The sequence below is a fragment of the Prionailurus bengalensis genome, chromosome D3, assembly GCF_016509475.1.
Source record: "Prionailurus bengalensis isolate Pbe53 chromosome D3, Fcat_Pben_1.1_paternal_pri, whole genome shotgun sequence".
NCBI classification, from domain to species: Eukaryota; Metazoa; Chordata; class Mammalia; order Carnivora; family Felidae; genus Prionailurus; species Prionailurus bengalensis.
The window spans coordinates 7199779-7226360 of record NC_057356.1 but is presented as its reverse complement, the minus strand read 5'-3'; the positions used below and the strand labels follow the sequence as shown (position 1 = coordinate 7226360).

The following is a 26582-nucleotide window of genomic DNA, read 5'->3' as shown; positions in this document are numbered from 1 at the left end:
ATAAATAAATAAATAAATAAAGCAGACACCACGCATCCCTTTCTAGGCTTCTCTTTCCTACTTCCAGCTAAAACTCAATACTTATCAATGCCTGAGGATTAAGATAATACTTTTCCCAAGTATATTTAATTTTAATATAGAATAAGCTTCAAGTCAAAAGAAGAAAGAATTAATGGGAGTTTGAGGCTTCAGGAAGCTAATGCAATCCGGCTGCAGGAGCTTCCAGAAGAGGGACATCAGACTACAGGAGCATCTATTCTGTGTATTCCAGATGCCATCTTCAGGGTGAGAGTGTGACATTCTCTAAAGCCATCTGCTCATACTTTAGTAAGACATACCTTGCATGCTTCTCTGAACAGAGACCGCCTCCTCTGAAGCATCGGCAAACTTTTCTTTCTAAAAAAAAAAAAAAAGAATTGGATATTCAGATGAGAAAGATTTCAAATTATAGAAATAGAAAGCTTCAGTCAGTGATAACTACAACACTATCTACTTTTGTGGCTGATTTTGTTTCATCAAAACGAGCTTACACTCAAAACGTGTAGACACCAAGCGCTACCATATGTATACTGTGCATGTACACACACAAGTGAATGAGGTTTCTATGTGTGTGCATACCTAGGTGTGCACATACATCTGTACAGATGTGTGAATGTGCACACGTAAGTACATGTGGCACATGTGAATGCTTTTTTCATGTTGCCATCCTCAATTAGCAGAACTTCTCTTCAGATATCTGGCTAAGACAGTGATCAGAATTCTGAAATGTTTTATATCTGAGAGTAATGAGAACCTAACATCTTGAAACCATATCAACTAATTCTGGGGGCACCTGGGTGGCTCAGTAGGTTAAGCATCTGACTTCAGCTCTGGTCAAATCTTGCAGTTCGTTGAGTTTGAGCCCCGCGTCGGGCTCTGTGCTGACAGCTCAGAACCTGGAGCCTGCTTTGGGTTCTGTCTCCCTCTCTCTCTGCCTCTCCCCTACTTACGATCAGCCTCTCTCTCTGTCTCAAAAATAAATAAAACATTAAACAACATTTTTTAATAAAATAAAATGTACTTAAAAAAAAAAACTATTTCTAAAACCAAAAAGGGCCATTGCTCACCCACTCTTTTCTAACATGACAGTAGATAAAAACACTCTCCTGGTTTCCCTGAGATGAGTTTTGAGCTAGATACACCAACATTTCTAAATGAGTGTTTCTAACTATTTAGAATTATTTTAAAAACGGGTACATGAACCACACAAGTCCACCAAAGCCCACACATTGTCCACCTGTGTTATTCCCAAAGCCAGATTTAGACGGCAAGTTTTCTCTACAGGGTACCTAGAGGGATATGCTAACTTACAAAAAAAAGTAAAGCTTGGGGAAGAGGGCAGAGAAATGGTATGAAACTCAAAACACATTTTCTTAAAGGATACCATATTAGAAAATTGTCATTCCTAGGCCAACTTATTCTCAAAAAAGTAGCTAAAATACTGTACATCAAAACTGTCCAACAGAATTATCCTCCATGATGGAAATATTCTATACTGCACTGTTCAATATGGTAGCCACTAGCCGCATGTGGGTATTAAGCACTTCCTATGTGGCTGGTACAAGCGAAGAACTTAATTTTAATTCATTTAAATAGCCGTATGTGAACAGTAGCTACCAAAATGAACAGTGCAGCTATATATTTAACATTTGAAGAAGTAGTTTGTAATATTGGCATTGAAAAAAAAAAAAAGCAAATACTCCTTCACCCCTGGTATTAGCAAAGAAGTGTAGGAAGTGGGGAAGAGGATGGTATATGGAGGATCTAAGACAACTGTCCCCTCCTGACTCATGTGTCTCTTACCCAGTTTCTCCATAACCTTCAACTCTCCATGATGTGTGCTTATGGTCGCTGGCCCTGACTAAATTCAGGGTTGTTGGGTTTTTTTTAATGTTTATTTATTTATTTAGAGAGAGGGAGACAGAGTGAGAGCAGGGGAGGGGCAAAGAGAGAGGGAGACAGAGAATCCCAAGCAGAATCCACACTGTCAGTGCAGGGCCCGATGCAGGGCCCGAAATCACGAACTGCAAGATCATGACCCGAGCCAAAATCAAAAGTCTGACGCCCAAGCAACTGAGCCACCCAGGTGCCTTGTAAGTTCAGTTTCTGATGCAGGAAATAAGGAGAACAGTTGAGAAAAGATAAGAAAAAGTTAAGAAAAAAAAATGTCTTACAACTTGGGATTAAGGCAAGAGGATATATGTGAAAAGAAATGTAATTTCCTGGGGTGGAATGAACAGAGTTGTAAGAGACGATTCTTTGAATTCGTAGACTTAGCACCCTGCCTTGCTAACAGAGGATGCCAATGGTCCGGGACAACTCTCTGGAAAGTACGAGAAAGCAGTCAAGACCTCATTATAAATGAAAGTTAACGTGTTGGGTGTGTAACTTGGAAGGTCCCTGTGTTTAGCAAAACTAAGCAGTCAATAATATGCCAAAGCGACCCATTTATCAGAAGCAAAGGCTAGATTTTAAAAAGGAAAAAGTAATACCTACCTTTATTGCGAGTGTCGATTTGATCCCATTCCCTTCAAGGTCATCAGCCAATGACTAATACACTCAATTTCAATCAATACTTTGAAAGAGGAAGGAAACAGGTACAATACTTCCTTACAGAGATTTTTGTTTTTAAAACAGGAGCCATTCAAACGGCCAGAAACCCTGAGAGTCAGATTCCCAACAGGTACTTACCAAAATCTGAAGTTCTTTCTCCAAAGCCTCTTTCACTTGACTGACTTCACTCAAGTTTTTCTGAAGGTTATTTAGTGTTAGCTCTTTCCCCTGAAGCTCCCTGGAAATGTTACTAGCCTACCGTACACAGTGATGTGGCACAGGAGTAAACGAACAGAAGGAAACAAAAAAGAATGAATGAGAAAGAAAAAATAAAAGAAACCTAAAAAACATACGAGAAACAAACACAACCAAACAAAACCGAAAGGAATAAAGGCATGGGTAAAAAAATTACTGCTTTTCTTTTTTTGTGGTTGTTAACTCTAAGAAGCCAATGACTTTTCACACAATCCGTTTCTAGGTAGCACAATCTAATGGCTATTTAAAACAGTCAAAACAAAGTATTTTTCTATACCAAAATTTGGAGTATCAGCATGATCTAAAGCAGAAAGCGCAGACACTTACTTTCTAAGTGGGTAAGTTAAGCAATTTCATTTTCTGGACCTTAAAATCCATAAAGTAGGAATAACGGATACATGCGACCTATGTTATTTTCTGTCTTTGTATATGCTTAAAGTATTTCAACACTTAAAAAAATAAAGAATTTTAAAATCCACTGGACAACAGTCATCAGAAATTGGTTTTCATTAAATTTCGATGTCAAAAAAGTCGACCAACCCTTAGTTAGCTTCATACTGCTCTACTAATTCATTTTTGTGTTTTGATTGGTATTTTGGATCCAAGTGAGGAGATTTGAGAAAAACTTCCTGTAATTAGCTTGTTATCTTCAACTAACGTTAGTTACTTAGTGACTTTTCCTTCTGTCTTCACATGTCCCCGTTTAACTTTACAACCCTTTTCTAACAAAGCAGTTTCTCCTGCAAAAAGCTCTTAACATTCCTCATCAGTACCAGTACTCCCGCTAGTGGCAAGAGGGCTGGGAAAGCATCCATCCCTCAAACGGTTCTTAAAAATGAAGGGAATATTTGAAAAGGCTAATTAGAAAGGAATGTAGCTGACAAACGTTCCATATAATTTCCTGCACCTTGACCAAAAGCATACTTGTCAGATCTTTCCTCAAAACGGTAGGGAACAGGGGCACCTAGGTGGCTCGGTTAGGCCGGCAACTATTGGTTTCGGCGGCTCAGGTCATGATCTCATGGTTCGTAGGTTTGAGCCCCACCTCGGGCTTTGCACGGACAGTGGGAGCCTACTTGGAATTTTCTGTCTCCTCTCTCTGCCCCTCCCCCACTCATTCTGTCTCCCTCTCAAAATAAATAAACTTCTAAAAATTAAAAAAAAAAAAAAAAAAAAGGTGGGGAATAGAACATGATCTCACTGTGGCATAGGAAAAGCTCCAAGGAGAAAGAAGTAGCGATGCCAAGGGCTCCAGGCTCTTAACCTTATTTTGCTGTGAGTATTACTTATCATAGAGTGTTAATTTCCATTAGTCAAACTCAAGCCTGAAGGTCCACAGTCTGTTCTTATATATTACCTTATGGACAAGACAATTACGTAAATGGCAAGGGAGGAGGTAATCTTTTAAATTTCTTTCCTCTCCATTTATTTATCTTAACACCATCACCTTAGGGAATTCTCTGTTTTAAAAAGATGACAGACCAGAACCAAGCTTCAACAGGAAAGCGTACAGCCTGGCCCAGAGACAAAGTCTAAAGTTTCCAGATAACAGGAAACCAAAATAAACTCACATAGTTGAGCCAGTGTTTTCTCTAATCTCCTCAGAAGAAACCACACTCAAGATACTCAGAGGATGCTACACGCAGCTGGGAAATTTGCCGGCACAAAGCAATGTGCTATATAGTAGAATCGGGAATTTGGAAGGTGAACGAGCTCCACTCAAAAGTAACACACAGTGCAAAGCGGGACGGACAGATGGAAACTTAAAGGATGGAGGACGCCAATACGAACCTTGCCACTTTCAGTATTCTTTTCAATCTCTAAATTTGTAATCTGTTTCTCAGCTGCCTCAAGCTGCTGTCTAAGTTTCTCGATTTCCGATTTACCTTCGGAACTGGCTTTCCGAAGCGCATCAAGATCCGAGAGCTTTTCTTCGGCAGCCTTGAGCTGTGATGTAAAATTACCAATAACCTTGGTTTGTTCACTGCATTTGGCTTGTAGGACCTCTAGCTCCTTTACCTTTATTTCAGCTTCCTGCAATTTGTTGAAGGTGTCCTCCATTTCTACTAGATGCTGGTCTTCTGCTTCGTCCAGTTTCGCCTTGATGGCTTCTAGGCTGCTCTCCTTCTCTTTAATGACCGCCATCAGCTTAGCCCTTAGGGCTTCTATCTCTTTGGCGTGAGCAGACCTTTCAGAGTCTTGTTTATTCTGCAGATTTTCTATTTCGTGCTGGTAATCTAGTCGCATCTTCTCCACCTGTGTTTTTAACTCCGCCAACTCTGCTGTCTCCGTTCCGACCCCTTTGCTGAAGGACACCTTTAGCTCCTCCATCGCCTGCTGGTGCGACGCGATGGCCGTCTCCAGCTTGGACTTCCACAGGACTATCACGTCGGAATTCTCCTTGTTGGCATGATCGAGCTTACTTTTCAGGGACTCGTTCTCCTTGGAAAGCTTCTCTGTGGCAGCCTGAAGAGCCTTCATCTCCTTCTGATGTGTCTCTTCACGGGCTCCAAAACGCTCCTTCAGGGAAGTGATTTCTCTCTGGTGGTCAGCATGGGCAGCTTCTGATTTTTCTTGCAAAGAGCTTATCTCTTGCAAAAGGGAGAGCGACATGTCAACGTCCCCAGTGGGCTTCTGGGACTCCAGTCTCCTCCGCAGCTCAGCCACCTCCTGCACTTTCAGTGCTAGCTCTTTTTCTAGCTCCATTATACGGGACTTTTCTGACACTGTAGCCACCTAGTAACCGCAGCCCAAAGAGAAACAAAGCGTGTCAATAACCCATCACTGGCAACTTCCTTTAACCTTGAAGATCTTTAATAACTCCCCACCTCAGGCAGCGGTGAGCTACGGCGAGCCCTCGTGCTCACCCACCTCTAGCTGCCATCACAGAGGAAGCCCAGGTCTGAGAGCTCCAAAGTAAGTCATCATCTTGGGCAAACTTCCACCACCTTGAGATGCTCAAGCAACTGAAAACTCATATGGAATTTAACTTGCTCCAAGCGGTTTCTTTTTCCTCTAAAGGAACTTTAGAGAAGTGCCCATCATCTGACAGGTAAGTTGAGGGAAACAGTAGCTTTCCAATTTCTCGTTTTATCTGCCTGCTGGAAGAAAGAATCCTCCTCATTTTACCTGTTTTTTTCCCTACTCTGCTTCACCCAGGATGTGTAAATGCTCATCTACCTGAGGCAGCTGATTTTAAAGCTCTGTGCTGTCCGGTATAGTAGCACACGGGGCTACTGAGCACTTGAAATGTGACAGGTGCTGGCAGTGTGAAATACACAGATTTTGAAGACTCGGGGGAAAAAAAAGAACAGAAGACACCTTGTTAATAATTTGTAGACTGATTACATAATGAGACGATATTACTTTGGATATACCAGTTTAAATAAAATATATTACTCATTTTCTTTTTCTTTTTATCTACTAAAAAAGTATGTTCGTGTGGGAAGCACAGAATTTTCAATTACATATATATGGTTAGTATTATACTTCTGTCGCCTATGATTGGTATAAAAATGTGTGAAATTACCTATCAGATGTTTCAATTAATACCACATCAACTTTAGAATAAAAGCTTCACCCGGATAATGAAGAAATAATTCATTAACCTGTTTTTTAGGAAGACAAAATGAGAACTACTACTTACCTGCAATTATACACAAGAATCTTTAGAGATTACACTTTTTAGATTTTATAATTCTATTGGCATTTTAATGTACATATCTTGTTCCCCTAACCCAGTGGTTCTTAGATTTTAGTATGCAAATCAATCTCCTGGGATATATGTCTAAAAGGCATATATATGTATGTCCCAGTGCTTTCCCGTGTTTTGAGTCTATTTGAGCTCTGGGATAGCACCCAAGAATCTGTTTTTAAACAAACTCCCCAGGACTATGAAAAACACTTTCTTAAACTGTGTCCTTTTACTCTTAGGAAATGAATTCTCTCTGCTACCTGTTAGCCAGTCAGAGTAACACACAAAATATGTGGGAAATGATACCTTTGGGCATAAAAACGAATTATTGGACTAACCTGGGAAAAAGAAGGGAACATGAATGATTTAAAAACCAATTTTAAGGATTACAACTCCTCCAGGTGGAAGGCTCTTCTCCCTCACTGCCTTCTAGTGGGACAGAAAGTCACCGTTGTTTCCTTCACTTTCTCGGCACACCTACAGGCTGTGATACGGAGAGACACTAAGACGTCCACCCAAGACTAGGAAAAGCAGCCAACTGGGTCTCCAAAACAACTGCATGAGGAAGTCCGTAACTCTTCCAAAGCTGATTGTAAGTGTTATGCTTCAGGGTTATAGATGCTCCGGCTTCAAGAGGCTAATTTATTTATATACTTTTTTCTGGGGCAGAAACTCTCTGGTGCCCGAGAGTTTGTTGCCACAAAATAAGGTACAAAACATTGATAAACCCCAGTGCTTCAAGGTCAGGAACATAAATTAAATCCAATAGGATAAGAATCTGTAATTAGTCACTATAAAGCAAACTGAGGAAATATCAAGTAAAAAAATAAGTCAAAATAATAGTGATTATCTTGTAGCATTTTCACAGCACTTCTGTTTTTCATTTTATTTCCCCAAGTCTGCCCTCGGGCGAAACCACATGTCTGCCTCTTCCACCAGGGTCAGGCCATAAAAGTCAGGTATCGTTTCTTAGTCTTGCTTCTGTCTCCAGAAGCTTGCTTATAAACTGGCCTTACTGGCTTTTAGGAATTCTAAAGCACTTCCTAAAAGGAAGGTAGGTGATAAGAAATTCAAGAGGCTCACTGGTTGGCTTCACACTTGGCCAAGCAAGAGTGAGGATCAATAGAAGACATGACTCATTACAGAAAGAAAATAGGTTAAACCTGAGATAATTGGATAAACCATGTCGTAATGGATACCTTCTTATCGACAGCAAAAACAAAAACAAAACAAAAATCCACCCAAGTTGTTTACTAACTTATCTACATGGGAAGAATTCATGGGCTAAAAAAAAATATATATATATATATATATACACACACACACATATATACATATGTATATACATGTGCATATACATATATATCCTTCCTTCAACAGCCATTCTCACTAAAGGAGCCCAATGTTATCATCAGTCCCTTGTATTTCCCAGATCAAATCTTTGGCTCTCAGGTAACAAAGAAACAGCACCAAACTACCAGGACTTTTTTCTTACCAAATACACAGGCAGTACCTTTACTCTTGAGGCCAACTGAGAACCTTTTCTTTCTTCTTAAGAAACAAAAACTTATGATTTAGAGAAGAAAAATCATTCAATTATCTAGATTTTTAGATCAATGATTTCTCAGCAAAGGAAATTTCCTCAAGTGCTAATAATTCAAAAGAAAAAATCATGCCAAATTTGATCAGAGACAGTGATTTTTGAAATTTTAAAGTTAACAATCTGGACAATTTAGCCATTGACAGTCAAATTCGTGATTTAAAAGGGGTGTGTGTGTGTGTGTGTGTGTGTGTGTGTGGACACATGTCCTCTTATATGTAAAGGTACTGGATTATTTCTTAAATATTTCAGCACAAAACTGCCTCCATAATAGACTCCATCCTATGGTGGTCAAGAGCACAGACTTTGGGGACCATTGCTCTAGATACAAATCCTGGCTCCACTATTACCGTTAGCTGTGTAACCTTGGGCAAATTATTTAACCTCTCCATCTCTCGGTATCCTCATCTGTAAAATGGTGACAATACTACCACTTCCCCTGGGATTGAGGTGAGACCAAGTAAGTGAATACTGGTGCAGCGTTCAGAATAGCGCCCAGCCCCGAGTAAGCACTATATAAGTGCTTTAATACATAAATAAATGAAAACATGACTAACGCATTGGCTCGGAGAGCCAAAGACAGTGAGCTGGGGTTGTAGGAAGCCATGCTGGTCCCAGCACACTTTTCCCTCCTGCTTGCTGAGATTTTCACCTACTGGTGACAGAAAGGAGGGAAATACAAGACATACCAGCTATCAAGAAAAAAAGGCCAATGGGATCAAAGTCCTTAACTCTCATTCAAAAGAGCCAGCGTTTCAATTCCCCCAAAAGGTCAGGGAAGAAGGCAGGAAAAGAGAGGGAAAGTAAAACAACAATAGCAAAAAATTATTCAGAAAACCCTGTCACTGGGCATATGAGAACAAGAGGACAATTGACTGCTCGTGGCAAACTGGAGAAACGTATTTCAAGGTAGTAATACAAAAAGCCTCAAATGTGGTTGTGGACGTCCATGCAGTCTATACAGTTGTATTGTTTCTGATCTTGATTTTGGCTGAGTTAACCAAAGGTATGAGTCTTTACCTTTGACGTAGGATTCGACATGAAACACCTGTGTCTAACCATCAGCCTAAGCTCACAAACACCTGAACGGCACCAAGACCAAACTCAGGTGGAACCACTGGGTCAAGGCTTAGGCCAACTGCAAGGCACGTCCCCCGAGGCATCACCATTCACATATATGGATCTGCTTCATTAAACAGTGAAAACCATTACCCTAGTGTCTTCTAACTCCCTCTGCAGTTTGTCAGCTTTGGTCTTTTCAAAGAGCAGGCTCTGTTCAAGCTCCTTAATGCGGGCATGCTCCAGTTTGGTCTGCGTCTGTTAGTAAAAAGGAAGAGGAAGAGAACACAACAGTGCCACCATGACATGCCAGCACAAGAGGAGAGAGAGCGGCATGCAGGCTGAGCCACCAGTACCTTCCGCCGAAGGATGAACAAAAAGGGGAATGGAGAAGGGCAGAGGATGGACCGAGATGGGGAGGCTGGGGGTGAGGATGAACGCTACGGACAAAAGGATGAGGTGGGCAGGGGACACAAGCTAGTCTACTGAGAAAGAAAACAAATGAAAACATATGAGGCAAGATGAAAAGTGTCAGATGCATGCAGCCAAATATAAGTTATATTGATAAGTGAAGTTTATCAGCACAAATTAGAATAGTTAATATTCCTCTAAACTATCGTTTTCCCTCCTCCCCACAACAGCTATTTGACATCAATGTGTATGTAACTGACTCGGTGACTTTGAAAAGTGAACTGACCCTCACAATGATCACTTGTTAATCCCCTAAATATGCAAAACAGGTCATAAATCTTAGAAGAGTTCGGTAAGTCCCTAGAGCAGATCCTAGCACTCTGGCATGCACTTTGATGTGAACAAGTGTGGAGAGTTAAACCTAATGAAGGGAATCTAGAAACCAGAGCTGAGAAAATCACACCGGTGGCCTTTGTGGAGATGAGCGAAACGGGACTGACGTTTTTAGCAACATTTCCTAATTCCCTAGTTTCCTTCCAACAGTGGGTTTTCCAAAAACTATTTTGTCACCAGGGAAAAAAGGAGGAGATCATATTTATGAGGGGAAAATTCAGTAATAATTATGCTACATCCCTGAGACTCAGATCAGGAGAGAAGTTTAGAGCTGATAAAGGGCTCATTTTCTTGATCCTAGGATGAAGTAGTTACCAGCTCAGAAGTGAGAAACGGTGGTTCAGCACAAAGGTATTCATTTGAGCTCCATGCAAAAGGAGCTGGTCAGATCCTAATGTGTTTCGAAACTCCAGAGACTCCCCATCATCACTGACTTGGACATTACCTGATGGAGAACCCAGAAAGCAATCTCTTTCTAACAGCAGACAGAGACTTAATCAATTTGAAATAATCTAGGTATCAGTCTGAATGTACCTCTTTCCCCACTCACCTGTCCACTCAACAGGTTACCAGCATAATCAACTGATTGATAAAACCTACTGATAGAGCTGCTCCCAGCAGCTTCTAACTACTTATATTAATTGTAGTATTTTGTGGTTCTAACTGGTCAGATCTATGTCTGGACAATTACAGGCAATGAGAAAATGACAACACACTCTAAATAAAGTAACAGAAAGTAACGCAGAGCTTAAGTATAAGGTAGGATATTTTACATTGAAAACATCCTTACTAACTCCAGTGGTTCTCTAGGGATTTCAACACATTCCAAAGGTCACGTTGCTTGTGAACCATGTATAAACCATCATGGAATATTCAAAAGGTGAACAAAAAAAACCTTTTTTTAATTTCTCCATCTGCTTCAGCTCTTTACACTCAACAAAAATAATGGAAAAAAAAAATCCAAAACCTAACTGTCTGGATAGTCCCCTTGGTCCACATGTGCCTCAGACAGAAGTTGTTCAATTTACCTGCTTTTACAAGATCTAATCCAGATCTATGTAATTGGGGTCACAGCCTCAAGAACTGAACAGTAAAACAGTAAAAAGCAAAAGGCAACAGAACCTTTCTTCACCTCTTGACTCCAAGTTCAGTGTCCTCTGGGTGAAAGGTCACTACTTCCAGATAAAAAAGCAAGCATCTACTGCAGCGTGACCTCCTTCCCACTCTGAGATCTTCCAGATGACTGCTGTACCTCCTTGCTGGCCAGTATGCACACAAACCAGCTGGACTCTCTACAGCTGTGTGTGAGCAATCAGCAGCAGGGGAACGAGAGATCCACGTCCGTGCCACGGTGTGCGGTAAAAACGTTACACTGGACAGGACAGCCCTCCTTTTAAAAGTATTCCTTTCTCCCAGGAAGACAGAGCATCCCAAGAGGAAAGTCCTGGGACGGGGACTGAGAGGGAAAGCAAAGGCTCTGCGAGAAGCACACAAGAAAGGCAGGAGGGAGGTCCCATGCAGACTGACACCGGATGCAGCGGGAGCCTGTTTTGGGAGGACAGAAGAGACCCAGATCACTGAAGTAGCTTCACAAAAAGGAAACCTTCAGAACGCAGGCTTTTTTTTACAAGCTCGGTCTTGAATTGTCTATTTCAGCTGCCAGGTGGTGGTAGGAAGAAAAAGCTTCGGTTTGATTTTATTCCCTTATGGTGGTAAAACAAAGCCAAAAGCGTTTAGGTTCTTTCAACTGGCCTCCCAGCTGGCAGATGCACAGCTCACAGGGTGCTTTCGAGGCCATTTGGGTGAGATCTGTGTCGGGTGTTTGATTTTAATCAGAGGGAGGAAGAAAAAAACACCTTCAAGCCCGGTAGCACAGCTACTAGAAAAATCTCATTTCAATAATAATAAATTTAAAGCACATAGCATCTTCACTGAAGAATGCTCCTCTCTAGTGTCACCAATTAGGGAAAACACTGCAGCAACAAGCAGACACTTGAATTTCTTGTCACCTGCACTGACAGGCATTGGCCGACAGTGGGAGCTCACAAAAAGGCAATCCGTTCTGGCGCTCAGAATGCCCTTCTGCTCTCATTGGAATAAAATCAGACCACTGGGGCAAACTTTCCGAAGAAATTTCTGTAATCCCTCCAGCTAATATGTTTTATGTTTCTGTTAGCTATCATCTTTTGGAATAATTCTATTAAAATTAGAAGACGTTATGAATTAAGAGAAGGCCAAGTACCCAGATAAAATCCTTTTTTTTTTTTGGCAAAATTTATCAACAAACACTTGCTTATGCATTAAATACGTAGATTTATAGAGCTTAGTCATTACATACAATTTCTTCTGGATACAAACGTAATTGCTGTGAAAGCCACATGCACAGAAATATTAAGGTCAATGTTTCAGGTCAGATTACGCAGTTAGTATTTGAGTATATCAATAAGCATTTTAATCTGTCATCAATCTGTGTTAACAAGGGAAATCTCCACACAGTTAAGTGCCCTCTTACATTCTCAGGATCTTCAGAAATCTGGCTCTTTTGCTATCAGTAAAAAAATAAAAAAATTAAGCAACAACAAAAGCAGAGACTCCACTGAAGTTTCCATACGTGTTAGGGTTTCAATATAACTCTGATTAATTTCAAGTGAGTTTATCAGACAGACTATACTAACTCAGTGCTGATGGAAAGGTTTTAACTTGCACCTCCCCAACAAACCCTGGGCTGTGTTCCCCATGAATAAGATGATGATATGAGACTTTGGGGTGTTTTTAAATGGATGGAAACAACACGAAAGTCAACTAAAGGAATGTGACTATATATGAAATGAGTAAAGAAGGTGACTATTGAATTATTAATAATCCATTAAATTCTGGGCCTACAACTCAGAAAATGTTTTCCTTGCTCTCTGTTGTCAACTGTAAAGACAACTGCCAAAGAAATCAGTTCCTATTTGGAAGGGCCCCTGAAACGTAAGCATGGTGTGGCCATCAACAGACTCTTAACTTGTAATGTATATTCTTAACAAAATGTAATGTATACCCTTAATAAAAATGTATATTCTGAGAACTGCACAGGCAAGTGCAATTTTTACTAAAATATTAATTCAATGCCAGAAATCTGCAGAATTTGAACAATTTGATAATTTGTATCTGTCACATATCTAGCAGTGGTTTTTAAAGAGCATCAAAATCATTTAGTTCTGGCATCTAATTAAAAAAAACTGATATGAATAATTGTTAAAAGACGAGAAGCTTGATGCTAAAGGAAATCTCTGCGAATTTAAAATATGCCATGGAAGTCAAAGAGGCTGAAATACAATTTGATCTTGTTTTATCCTCTTGTAATTACTTCACAAAAACAACTAAAACATGCATTTATTCCTTTTACAGGGTTATGAAAAATTTATTCTGCCCAGTTGAAAAGCAAAGCTGAGATAAAGCAAAAAACTTTGTTTTGCTCTATTATGATGAGGTTAAACATGCTTTTTAAAATGCCATTTCTGACCGTGAGAGGAATATCTAGAATCTCACTTGGACACACTGCCAGATTTATGACTTGATAGACTCCAATTCAAGATTTTGGATTTTGAAGCACGAGGAAAGAGTAGTAAAAATCTGACTGGGCCACTGGAGTTGGGACAGCACCGTCACAGGACAAGGACGGGTGCTGGCACCTGAGCCGTAAGCTAGGCCCAGAGCCCAGCCGGCCAGAGACCTGGGCTCCTTCCCTTCCCTCTGCCGCCTGTTCTGGCAGGATCATCCCATCCGTACTTGTCAATACTGGTACCCATAAGAGCTGTAGAGAGCTGGAGGGGTTTTACCTCAAGATCGCCTTTTGTGATGGATTCTTCCTCAACACGGAACTGAAGGTCCTCAACCTTCCTGTGGAACAAAATCAAGACAAAGCACTTCAGGTAACCAAGGAATATATTTGCCTTACCAAAACAAGAATCTATAATCAATACCCTGGTACCCTGGTGAATGTAACAGATGATAGTGGAAGAAAAGAAAATACATTTTTAGGCACCTAGTTTATAAATCTAACAGCTCTTTGCTATTTAGGAAACTTCAAAGTTTTAGCCAGATACTGATTCCAGGAGACATGAGTTAAGAGTTGAGAAAAATCCACTGGTTTTCTTCTGTCGCAACCACCAGAATGAACCTAATCAAGACAAGATCAGCCTAAAGGGAAAAGGTCGGATTACCACAGGAATAGGTTTGAGATTCCAAGTCTGTAATTTCTACTTTACAGTAACAGAACACAGGGAAAAGTGGCATAGAAAACAAATCTCTCTTGGGGCTCCTGGGTCGTTAAGCACCTGACTTTGGCTTAGGTCATGATCTCACAGTCCGTGAGCCCTGCTTTGGGTGAGCATGAGCCCCAGCCCTCACTTTGGGCGAGCACCAGCCCCACTTCGGGTGAACGCGAGCCCCACTTTGGCTAAAACACGAGTCCCAAGCGAACCCCACTTCTCTCTCTCTCCCTAACCCTGTGGGATTCTATCTGCCCCTCGCTCACTTGCACCCTCTCTCTCTTTCAGAAAAAAAAAGAAAACAAATCTCTCTTTATACCACCCTACATCTGGTATTTTATGGTGAGGTTAGCAGGCTACCCACACAGAAAGCCCCAGGACAATACCAGTACCTGTTCTAAGACTGGGAGAATGAGATTATCAACAATTTGAGTCACATCCCCCCCTCCCCCCCCCCCCATTTTAAAATCTCTAATTTGGGTGTGGGTCTCAACCAATGCTATCATCAAGTCAATAGGATACCCTGAAGATTGACAAAATCCAGGTAACATCCATATTACAAATCTTCACAAAAGTGAGTGTGAGGAAGAAAAGGGGACAAAGTTCATAACCTATGTGCAAAAACCAAAACTGTCAAACTCACTAGCCTTTCTGGCAAAATTAAGAATAAAAAAATCAGGGCGCCTAGGTGGCTCAGTCAGTTAAGCATCCGACCCTTCATTTTGGCTCAGGTCACGATTTCATGGTTTGTGAGTTCAAGCCCCATGTCGGGTTCTGCGCTAACAGTACAGAGCCTGCTTAGGATGCCTCCCCCCCCCTTCTCTCTCTCTCTCTCTCTCTCTGCTCTGCCCCTGCTCACATATGCACTCTCCTTCTCAAATAAACATTAAAAAAATTTTTTTTAATAAAAATTCTATTCTTAAATCAGAAATATAATCGTAAATAATTTATACCCCTCAAGCTCACTGGAAGTGTGGGAGGACATTTGTCCTGCCCAGCAGTCAGCAGATCAAGAGCTGGTTTAAGAACCAAAGCAAATGGTACTCTTGCCTTGGTATTCAGAAGGGCCTAGAAAGGCCTATTACTATATCTCATTTATTCGTAGCCATTTTTAGGATGTGAAGAAAATTTCCTACATATAGCACTTCTCCTTCTAGTAAGAAGATAATTTCCTTGATAAGAGACTCTATTATACCTCCACTGTATCCCGTACCTCAGTGGTGCCTCTCACGGTCCTAAACATACAGACCAGATGGCTACTGAATTCAGTTGCTACCATCAGAAATGACAAGATGGCGGCATTAAATGCAAGACAGGACAAACGTCCTGTTGTCCAGAAATGTTCCAATGGTTTCCATGCAGATACCTTGTTCAGAGACTGTGTTAGTTCACAGCCTCAAGAAGCCCCTAAGAACCAAACTTGCTCTGTCTCACACCATTTAGAACCTGATTCCATCCTGACCTGGATAATCCTCTAATTGCTTCACATGAAAGTTATGTTTTCCTAACAAGGTACTGAGTCTCTCAAGGACAGGGCCCTCGTATCACTTACCAGACAGAAGAGTTTTATTTAGATACACAGGTGTTTCATAAATACTTGGTCACTTTGGGGATGCCTGGGTGGCTCAGTCGGTCATTGAGAGTCTGACTTCAGCTCAGGTTATGGTCTTGTTCGTGGGTTCAACACCCGCATTGCGCTCACTGTTGTCAGTGTGGAGCCCACTTCAGATCCTCTATCCCCACCTCTCTCTATCCCTCCCCCACTCATGCTCGCTCACACGCTCTCTCTCTCTCTCAAAAATAAACAAACATTTAAAATACATACATACTAGGTAACATGAACCCAAAATGTCTTCTCACCAAAAACGGTTCCAGGTGGAAGCAGAGTTTGAATCGACTTCACGACACTAAGGCCAACCTGAAGAGGATGTTTGGCACACAGCAGGTGCTCAATAAGCAGCTGTTAAATTTAGCAGGCCATATCTAGATAATTCCAAACTTCTCAAAAAAGAGTCAAATCAAAGCAAACCCTCCCAGCACAAGATGAAGAGTTGAATTTCTACCGAACACACAGTCACTCCTTTGGTTCTACGGCTTGCCACCTTATAAGAATGTTTTCCTAAGGTCATTTAGAAGGAAAAGGCCACACTTGCACTAAGGAACAGTTTGAGGTCACCTTTTCTCCTCTTCAAGTTGGTTGAGAAGCTCCACCTTCTCCCTGTCAGCAGCCTCCACCATCGTTCGCAGCTGGTCCATCTTGGCCTCCAACTCCAGGACATGCTGAGAAAGACAAGGGTGTCAGTGAGTGGCCTCCCTCGGACCCAGACACAGGCCCAGGGATGCCTCCAAAGAGCTACCGCTAAGTGGTACCATTGTGGGCGGGTATGACTCTAAAACCTTTTCACAGTGAAATGCTTTCTATAATCTTTAATAGGTTACTTCTCGGCCGCATTCCTGGAAACTAGATGATGAAAAACCACACCATTAAAGCAAAAGAGGGCAATGGTACAACAACGCTCATCTTTTTTACGGCTGAAACGCATACAGAAGGTCATCTACAAAACAGGAGTTGCAATCGTTGGTAAGGTCCCAGTAAACAAGTTCCCCTGACACAGGCCAAGAGGCCTGGATGTAAAGACCGAAGGACTACGGTAGACTCAAGAAGAACAAAACTGCATCTTTATGAAGATACAAAGTGGGACCCCAGGTCACAGCTTCAAACAAGCCCAGCAAAGACATTTCTACTCATTTCCAGTGCTCCCAAGACTAGCTCCCTGGCTCCAAGCACGAGGTACGCTGCTCAGCCTCCTCCCTCAACTTAGAAAGCTCCACCATCTCCACAAGATCAGCTTAGAACCCATCACCATCTCCGAAACAAGGTCAGCACCAGACTTCACCTGGTCGTGTCCGTCCCGGGCCAGAGCTAGCTCCTGCTCTATTTCCCCCACGTGGCTCGTGGCCTTGGCCACCTCCGCCCTCTCTAGATCCCGTTCAGCCAGCAGCTGCTCAATGTGCTGCTGCTTCTCCTTCAGGGCCTCCTGGAGGGCAGTGGTGCCGGAGATCTTCCTGGCGTAACGGGAGGAGGTTTCAGTCAACTGCAAAGGAAAGTTAAAGAAGTGAAGGGCGATGATGCTATCGGGGATGCAAGGAGGGCACGAGGCATGCATGGCAGGCGTCTCCTCAGCAAAGCGAAGGTGCTGCCCCTGCTCCCAAGCTTGCCAATTATTAGGAGAAGCTTTTCATCAAGGAAGCAAGACAGCGTGCGCCTCCTGACTGTAAATTTCACAAACAACACATCAATGTGAGAAGTCATGGAACAATCAGAAAGATGTTTAGAAGGAGAATAAGTGGCTCACGTCAAAGGTACCCTGAGCTCAGCTGACAGGGCCTTGTGGGAATCTAGAAAAATTCCACAAACCCATTTAACAAGCTTCTGTTACCACCTGAGCTTCATTAGTAGTTTTCTTCTTCTTGTGACGTTTTGGTCAGTCTTTTGCTCCTCAGACTTGAGGTCGAGACTTTCCAACTTTCTCTAACTACCATTAAGTAACCAAGAGGTCACCCTTGGAGCCAAAAACCGTCCTCTTATTGATTAAACAGTTGGATTTTGTCAGGATTTTCTTCATCTTTCTTTCAAAATGAAAGGCACAGATAAAAAAGAATGAAATCTTGCCATTTGCAACAATGTGGATGGATCTAGAGAGTATAATGCTAAGAGAAATAAGTCAGAGAAAGACAAATACCATATGATTTCACTCATATGTGGAATTTAAGAAACAAAACAAACGAGCAAAGGGAAGAAAACGAGAGAGACAAACCAAGAAACAGACTCTTAAGAGAACAAACTGATGGTTACCAGGGGGGAGGGGGGAATGGGGGAAATAGGTGATGTGATGGGGATTAAGGAGGGCACTTGTGATGAGCACCAGGTGTTGGATGGAAGTGTTGAATCACTAAATTGTATACTTGAAATTAATTTTAATTTTTAATTAAATTTCATTTATTAATTTAAATAAAAACTTTTTTAAACAAATGAAAGGCACAGTAGATCTCACCCAGGAATCCAGAACTTGAAGACCTGAATCCCAATCACCAGAGGGATTTATGAATATCAGACGAAGAGGAAAACTCTATCTGCCTTAAAAAGTGCATGTGTATGGGGTGAGTGTGCATGTCTGTGGGCAAGTCCACGCATAAGAGAAAGGGAGACAGAGGACATGCAGAGGGAGGAAAAAGAGGGAAAGAGAATCTGTGGAGAAAGAGGAGGAGGGGATGGGAGGAGCGGTAAGGGGATTGGAGAGGGAAGGGGAGGAGACAGAAAATAAGGCAGAGCAGAAACGCGGAGGGGGGAGGGGTGGAGAAAGAAAGCCGCCCGGGGCCTCTGTTAACTCTGTGCTGTTCCTCCACACTGAGGCTAATCGTTCAGATAAAAACAGAGAAAACAACCTCCCATTATGGCAAGGGATAATGTGTGCAAGTTGAACAGCATTCTTCCAAGTGAGGCTCCAGGGGCTGGGAGGGAGTTCAGGAAAGGCCTCATCCCTTGGCAAGCATTTGTCCAAGGCCGTGGACTTAGAGATCAGATCGCTGGATCTGGATCAAGTCAGCCCTGACTTCATCTCCTGCAATCAAAGCCTTGTTTGCCACTCGAATGCTCTTCGTGCGTCTATCTGAGCCCTCGTCCAGGAGGCAGACAGAATGAGCATCTGTCATTAATAGTTAGACAGTTTGGGGCTTGACTGGATTCCTTTACTCTTAGAGTTTCTATTTCTGCTTATTTCTATTTTGTGAAATTTCTTGAATTACATAAACATACTGGGGCGGGGGGAGTGTTCTTTTAACCATCTGACCTTGACTTTCCAATTTCATTATATGGTTAAAATTATACTTTCTCGGTACTAACTTTTCTTCCTGGGTAAAGTAGATCTGAGGTTCCCTGCACAGAGATAACCCAGGGTGCTGCAGCCAAGTCACTGGGCGCTGTGGAAGATTTTCAAATTTCAAGGGAAACACAGCACCACCGGTTGGACACCATGCAAACTACCAGCTTGGGGCAATGGAGTTTGAGGCAACTGGACTATATTCCTTTCGATAACGTTGTGCCTTCCCAAAGCTAGGCCTTGGTTGCTGCCATGACAAAAAGCCAATACTGTGCAAATCAGTGACACAATGTGTCAGAGGAAACGAAGGTGGCAGTTTTCAGTAAGACTCCAAGGTTTGACAAGCATGTACAGTGCCCAAGAGGACCATACAACCTAACACTAAGCTTCATTATTTACGAATTAACTAAAAATCCTTTTTTCTCGGGGCGCCTGGGTGGCTTGGCCGGTTAAGCGTCGGACTTCGGCTCAGGTCATGATCTCACGGTCCGTGAGTTCAAGCCCCACATCGGGCTCTGTGCTGACAGCTCAGAGCCCGGAGCCTGTTTCCGATTCTGTGTCTCCCTCTCTCTCTGCCCCTCCCCTGTTCATGCTCTGTCTCTCTCTGTCTCAAAAATAAATAAACGTTAAAAAAAAAAAATTTTTTTTTAAATCCTTTTTTCTCTCAGTTAATGTGTATCGTTCTTTTTGAACAACTACTAACTTGCTAGAACATAAATATTAACTTGTTTGTCCTTAGCTGCTTCATAAACAGAATTGCTATTTCTTTCCGCCTGGGGGCCCTATGAAAAAATAATTCTTAAGGGGCTGGGAAATCAGAGCATTTGGGCACCTCTGTGCTCAGTACTTCGGAGGATTCTACATTCAAGAATCATTAGACCTTTCCATACATATGCATGGGATTATTCTGGGGAGATATATTTCTAGGAAGTCACTTTTTCTGTATTTTTGGCATATTCTTTTATGGTGATTTTTGGTTTAGAAACTACAGCCACCCTCCATAAAGATATACAAAAACAAGCTGTTTTACAAGACAAGACGACTCCTTTCTCTCTTGTCACTTTTCTTCACTGAGTGAGGTGAACTAAGAACGATCAGGACTGGTCTGAAAAGAGGAGAGGTTGGGAGGGAGCAGGGAGAGCTCGGCTGTCTTCCAAAGAAATGGGACACTTACAATTACAACGTAATAAAAGTGACTCAAGAAAGAATTCCTAATCCAGAGAAGACACTTGCATGGACTTGTTCCTGGATTAGCAAAGTAGACTAGATGTCCATGTGAGTTTGCTGAACGATGCTCTGTCCAAAGAGGGGTGGCTTCACCTCTATGTCATTGTTCTTATCAAGCTTTTCTTGTAAAAGTCCATTTGTAATTTTTCTCTTGAAGATGTAGACTTTCTTTTCATATGTGAAATGAAATAGTCCAAGCAGGTATTTATTTTACCTAAATTTAAGAGAAAGTCCAGCTGGCTGGCAGAGGAGCACTCCTCCCCCACCCCACACTAGAAGGAAAGAATCCTCCCCCGTTCTCTTCCCAAGGACTGTGGACCGTGGAAGAGAAGGCAAAACGAGACCGCAGGCCAGCAGCCTTACTTCCGATCACACCATTTAACATTCTCCCTTCTGTCTGTAGTTTACGGTCATTAACACAGAGATCCAGAATTCAGTCTGCAGCGCAGTCTTATGCTGCCATTACAAATCTAAACAGTGTTTGCCTCACTTCAAGTAAATAAATTTACTGGCAGGAGACAAGACAAGAAGTCATTGTTCTGACCCTAATAAAACACTGTATTAACAAACAGAATGAGCCACCACTGCCTATTTTAATTCTCATCATTCTATTTTTACTGACCTAATGGGAAAAAGGTGGAGAGAGGAAGCAGAAGGGAGAGGAAGAGATGGAGAGAGGAGACACAGCGTGGCACTTCCTAGCATCCTTGCAAGTTCTGCTCGTTCTGCCGTGTGTCCTCTGGCGCAAGACAGGAACATCCCACACACTAACCGCTCTCGGTGGGTTAGACTGTATTAACACGCTACCTAAATTCTAAGAACACGCCTTTTCTCAGAATACTTTAGTTCCTTCAAATTGTTTCAAGTCAGAGAGACCTAAGTTGTTGAGGAAAACAATCCCTCCCTTTTTCCTGTCATTCTTGTGCCCAAAATAATTTCAGAGAAAATCACCCCATATGTTAGACTCAACAGTAGTTACTACAGACTCACCAAGAACTAGATACATCTTAGAGCCTCAAGAACCTGGAAGCAGAGTTCAAAACCCTATTTCAAAATCTGTCTTCCTGCTAAAGCTTTGTTTTATGACATCTGGAACGGACCTCCAACAAGCTACAACTAACACTCAGTACAAGGCAAGTTAATAGCTCCTAAAGCAAAGCAGGTCCACCAGCAGCAGGCATTTATCGTGCCTGGAAGGGAGAGACATGCAGTGAGGACGGGGAGGCTTACTAATCCAGTACGGCTGGGTTTGCTGCTCACGGAGGAGGCCACTGAGCTCATGGAGCTGAGAGACGAGGCGGAAGGGCTGCGCTTCAGGCTGGCGGGCGTGGTCGCCATCACTCGCCTCACGGCGGCAGCCTTGGCTTTGGCCGGTGTCGTGGAAGGGAAACCAATCTTGGTTACTTTGTGGACAGGAGCAAACAGGCCATATTTGGGTTGGCACTGAAAATACCTTTAGGGAATAACAATAAAAGCAGTGACCAAAAAGACTTAATTACAAGAAATAACAACTATAAGCAAAAGCATAGTTTTCTGGTCATAACTCATGACTGGTTTGCTGTGAATTCTACCAGAAAGCTGGGGTGATCAACCAGCATGTAGCATTCACATGTATGTAGGCTGATAACCTCCAGGATGTTTTAGAAAACACACTAAAAAATAACAATATGATACACAGAGACAGAATTACTGATCTGTTACTAAAGATCTACTAAAGTACAAGGGAATAAATAGATCTGCTATCTGATAAACCTGTAACAGAGGGGTTCAAACTATGATGTGTCAATCTAGGTTCATTAGTTGTAACAAACGTACCATCGGGTGGCAGGACGTTGATAGCTGGGGAGGCTGTGCACGTTGGGAGCAGGGGACATATGGGAACTCTGTACCTTCCTCTCAATTTTGCTATGAAACTAAAACTATTCTAAAAAAAATAAATAAATCGAATGCTTGTTCAGAATTTACTCAGATGCATTACATATTACTAAAAGAAACAGTTAAAAGAATGTCTCCAATTCTGGTGGGGGGAAAAAAATCAGTAAATGAGCCTTAAGAAATAAAAGTGCAGCTCTTGGTGAGATCTGCTTGAGCGTTTCTATGTGCAAGAGGGAGGCAAGATTCCAACTCCAAACAAACCTGGTTCCAGCAACAGCCCCATCGTTCTTCCCAAGAGGCTCATCCAACTCCACACCACACCATTCCCCCTTGGCAAAGTCTGTCTCCCCAAGAAACCGGACTACGCCAGCCTTGGTGCCACCAACCTGGAAAAGGAGAATGTAAAAATAAAGAGGTGAACAGAATTCTATAGCTTAATCCTTTGCAGCTGCAACTGACAATTAAGTACAGAACTCTCCACCATTACCCTTGATGGCTTCTTCTCTCTGCCTTCTCTTCAGCTTTTAAAGAGCTTTCTCCAAACACTGGTAAAGTTTACCTGAATGATTTATATTACGAGAGTGATCTGATATGTCCCAGTAATGAAATAGCCTAAATAATATATAGTCATTGGGCTCTCCACCAAATTAATTTGTCCCTTCGTTAAAAATACTTTATTATTCCAGAGGGATTTTCCAGCTTCAAAATAAGTATTTGGGAGGAACCTGGGTGGCTGAGTTCATTGAGCAACTGACTTCGACTCAGGTCATGATATCACGGTTCGTGGGTTTGAGCCCCACCACAGGATCTCTGCTGTCGGCACACAGCCCGTTTTGGATTTGTCCCCCTCTCTCTGCCCCTCCCCCACTCGCACGGTCTTGAAAATAAACATTAAAAAAATAAGCATTTGCTACAAAAATAAAATTGGCACATCATTAAGGGAAAACAAAATTCATCTATACTCCTACACTGTGACAGTTGCTGTGTCTCATACTTCCTTTACATCTTTATCCACGGAAAACAAGACACATCCATATTAAGGACGGATACACAACTACACGCATTTGCTTTTGGCCTAAGTATATGCTGCATGAAAATGTGAATTCTTTAAAATAATTTAACTCTACAGATATTTTCTACTGTAAGGCTGTTTCCTCATGACTATTAAGATTACTATTCTTCACATTTTGTTTGACATGAACTGCTCAAAGCTGTCAGTCTTCCTTAATGTGTAACTCTGTCCCAGCCGTTTGATGTACTATGCGAACATTATTTCCAAAATTACCAACCACCATTTATGAATTATTCCTTCCTTTTCCATTACTTTTCGACTTCAAATACTCATTTTGCCACAATCTCTCAGGGGCACACAAGCACGCACTGATGCGCGTGAGTCTTTCTACAGCTTTGAAAGTTCAGGATTTGTGCTGCTGCCACAGCATCACAATTACTGCTGCTTTATAATCTGTGTCACATCTGCTAGCGCTGTTTTCCCTTGCTACTCTTCAGATTGACTTTCCTTTTTTTAATTTTCTTACTTTGTTCTAGGCTTCCTTTATCTTAATTGCTTCTTTAGAAATTGCCTCTGTTACAGAGAGGAGTCACTGCAGGAACTTAAGAACATTACAAGAAAGAAAATAAATGTTTTGCCTGTATTCTCAACACCCCGAGACAGACCCTGCTGTTCTGGTTCACTCCCCCCACCACACTGCAGCGGGCTAGGATCCCACAACACGGAGGCACCGCGATAGGCACTTTCCTCACTTTTTGTTTGAGCTGTTCACCTTTTTCCTATTGATTGGGGGGAAAAAAAAAAAAAACCTTTATACATAACAAACTTAAATTAATTCTCGAATAAGCAATGCATTCTCATGGTTCCAAAAATTCTAAAAGAAATATGCATGGGAACGTCTGGGTGGCTCAGTGGGTTCAATGTCCGACTTCAGCTTGGGTCATGATCTCACAGCTCGTGAGCTTGCGCCCTGCATCGAACTTTTTTTTGTTTCTTTTTTAGAGCAGTTTTATAAGTGAAGAGCCTCCTTTGGATTCTCCATCACCCTCACTCTCTACCCCTCCCCCGCTCACACTCTCTCTCTCAAAAATAAACAAACATTAAAAATACACATGGAGGGAGGAGTCGCCCTTACTGAACTCTTGTCCACAGCTGCCCCACTCCTACTACATGGGAAGCATGGTTACTGATGAGCAATGCCTCCTTCCTCCTGGCATTTGTACTTGCAGATGAAAGCACATGTTGACGTATGTTCTTTTTCCTCCCTTTTATTTTTACACAAAAGCTAGCATTCTACATGCACTGTGCTGCACCATGCAGAATGCAGAGAACTTCCTTCTGTTTGCAACTGCGGTCGACCATTCCACTGTGTGGATGTGTTCCAGTTTATTCAATCAGCCCCTACTGATAGTTAGGTAGGTTTAGTCAATTTAATACATTTAAAAATAAAGAATTTTGACTAATTCTAAAACAAGTTATATTAACTTGGGACAGTAATTTATTACTGATCTGAAAAAGGAACCAGCTTTGGGGCGCCTGGGTGGCTCAGTCAGTTAAGCGTCAGACTTCGGCTCGGGTCACGATCTCATGGTTTGTGGGTTCGAGCCCCGCTTCGGGCTCTGTGCTGACAATTCAGAGCCTGGAGCCTGCTTCGGATTCTGTGTCTCCTTCTCTCTCTGCCCCTCCCCAACATGTGCTCTGTCTCTCTATGTCTCTCAATAAATAAATGTAAAAAAAATAAATAAATAAAATTAAAAAAGGAACCAGCTTTTAGGTTTTTTTTTTTTTCTTTCTTGATGTTCTCTGTTTTCTTGAATTCACATTTTATCTTCACTACTTCCTTTTTCCTACTTCCTTTTTGTTTATTGTTCTTTCCTTCCTAGTTTCTTTTTTTTAGTGTTATTTTTATTTACTTTTATTATTTTTCTAATGTATATTTTTGAAAGAGAGAGAGACAGAGTGTGAACAGGTGAGGGGCAGAGAGAGAGGGAGACACAGAATCTGAAGCAGGCTCCAGGCTCTGAGCTGTCAGTACAGAGCCTGAGAAGGAGCTCGAACCCACAAACTGTGAGATCATGACCTGAGCTAAAGTCAGATGTTTAACCGACTGAGCCACCCAGGTGCCCCTGTTATTTTTTTTTAAGTAAGCTCTAGGCCCAACATGGGGCTTGAACTCACAACCCAGAGATCAAAAGTCACATGCTCGGGGCGCCTGGGTGGCTCAGTCGGTGAAGCGTCCGACTTCAGCCAGGTCACGATCTCGCGGTCCGTGAGTTCGAGCCCCGCGTCGGGCTCTGGGCTGACAGCTCAGAGCCTGGAGCCTGCTTCCGATTCTGTGTCTCCCTCTCTCTCTGACCCTCCCCTGCTCATGCTCTGTCTCTCTCTGTCTCAAAAATAAATAAATGTTTAAAAAAAAAAAAAAGAAAAGAAAAGTCACATGCTCTATGGACTGAGCCAGTCCGGCGCCCCGCCTTCCTAGTTTCTTAAGACCAATACTACATTTATTTTTTGTCTTGCTTTTTAATACTAAAGGCATTTGTTTCTAATTTTCTCTGCATATAGCTTTCTAGGAGTTTGGGATGGCAGATTTTTTTTCAGCTTTAACCCTTTGTTGAAGATGGAAAAAACATTAAAGCCTCAAGCCTATGTAGTTTTTAAAGTTTATTTATTGAGAGAGAGCGAGAGCACATGCAACGGGGGAAAAGGCAGAGAGAGACAGAGACTTCCAAGCAGGCTTTGTGCTGTCAGCCCAGAGCCCAGTGTGGGGCTTGATCCCACAACTGTGAGATCATGACCTGAGCCAAAATCAAGAGTCAGACGCTCAACTGACTGAGCCACCCAGGTGCCCCTCGAGACTATGTACTTTTCCTCTGAAAGAAAAACTTTCAGAGATACTGAAACTGATTTAAGGAACTAAGGGAGACGGTTTAAGGCACTTCAGGCAGGAAGGGCATGTGAAGGGTGACAGAGGGCAGGCAGCGCCAGGACATTACAGAAGCATCCTGGTGTCATGACAGGTATCAACGAGGCAAGACACAGATGGAGAAAACTCCACACAGGAGCCCTGTTGTATCTGGCCCTGCAACCCGCAATGCCCAGCACAGCACGGCGGACCCTCAGAAAAACATTTGCAGAATAAATGGAAGGTGACCGTCTCCACTGGAGCCTACACAGAAAACGCCACTTTTCCACATAAACTGACCAAAGGAACAAGATCTCCTGTGGCTGAGGTTGAATGTGACATCTCAGAAGTGAGTAAAGAAAGAAACATGCTGACACACGGCAAGGGCTCTGAAGTTGGACAGATTCAAATGCCAGCTCTATTAAC

General features: G+C 42.2%; 1 protein-coding gene across 23 annotated transcripts in view; it reads right to left on the bottom strand.

Moving 5' to 3' along the window:
* Positions 1–26582, bottom strand: part of CLIP1 (CAP-Gly domain containing linker protein 1) — a 126641-nt gene that overhangs the window by 45052 nt on the left and 55007 nt on the right. For 8 of the 23 annotated variants that reach the window (XR_006293852.1, XM_043557482.1, XM_043557485.1 and 5 more), the window contains 10 exons: positions 22504–22628; positions 21598–21820; positions 17158–17355; positions 16437–16540; positions 13829–13889; positions 12517–12549; positions 9354–9458; positions 4639–5583; positions 2731–2847; positions 339–396 (listed from right to left, as the gene is read on the bottom strand). Coding sequence is in view for 22 of the 23 variants with exons in the window: in XM_043557482.1 (XP_043413417.1) it covers positions 339–396; positions 2731–2847; positions 4639–5583; positions 9354–9458; positions 12517–12549; positions 13829–13889; positions 16437–16540; positions 17158–17355; positions 21598–21820; positions 22504–22628 (1969 nt within the window). In the remaining variant the exon portion in view is untranslated. The remainder of the gene's footprint in view (positions 1–338; positions 397–2730; positions 2848–4638; positions 5584–9353; positions 9459–12516; positions 12550–13828; positions 13890–16436; positions 16541–17157; positions 17356–21597; positions 21821–22503; positions 22629–26582) is intronic. The other 15 variants (XM_043557490.1, XM_043557503.1, XM_043557489.1 and 12 more) reach the window with 7 other exon arrangements.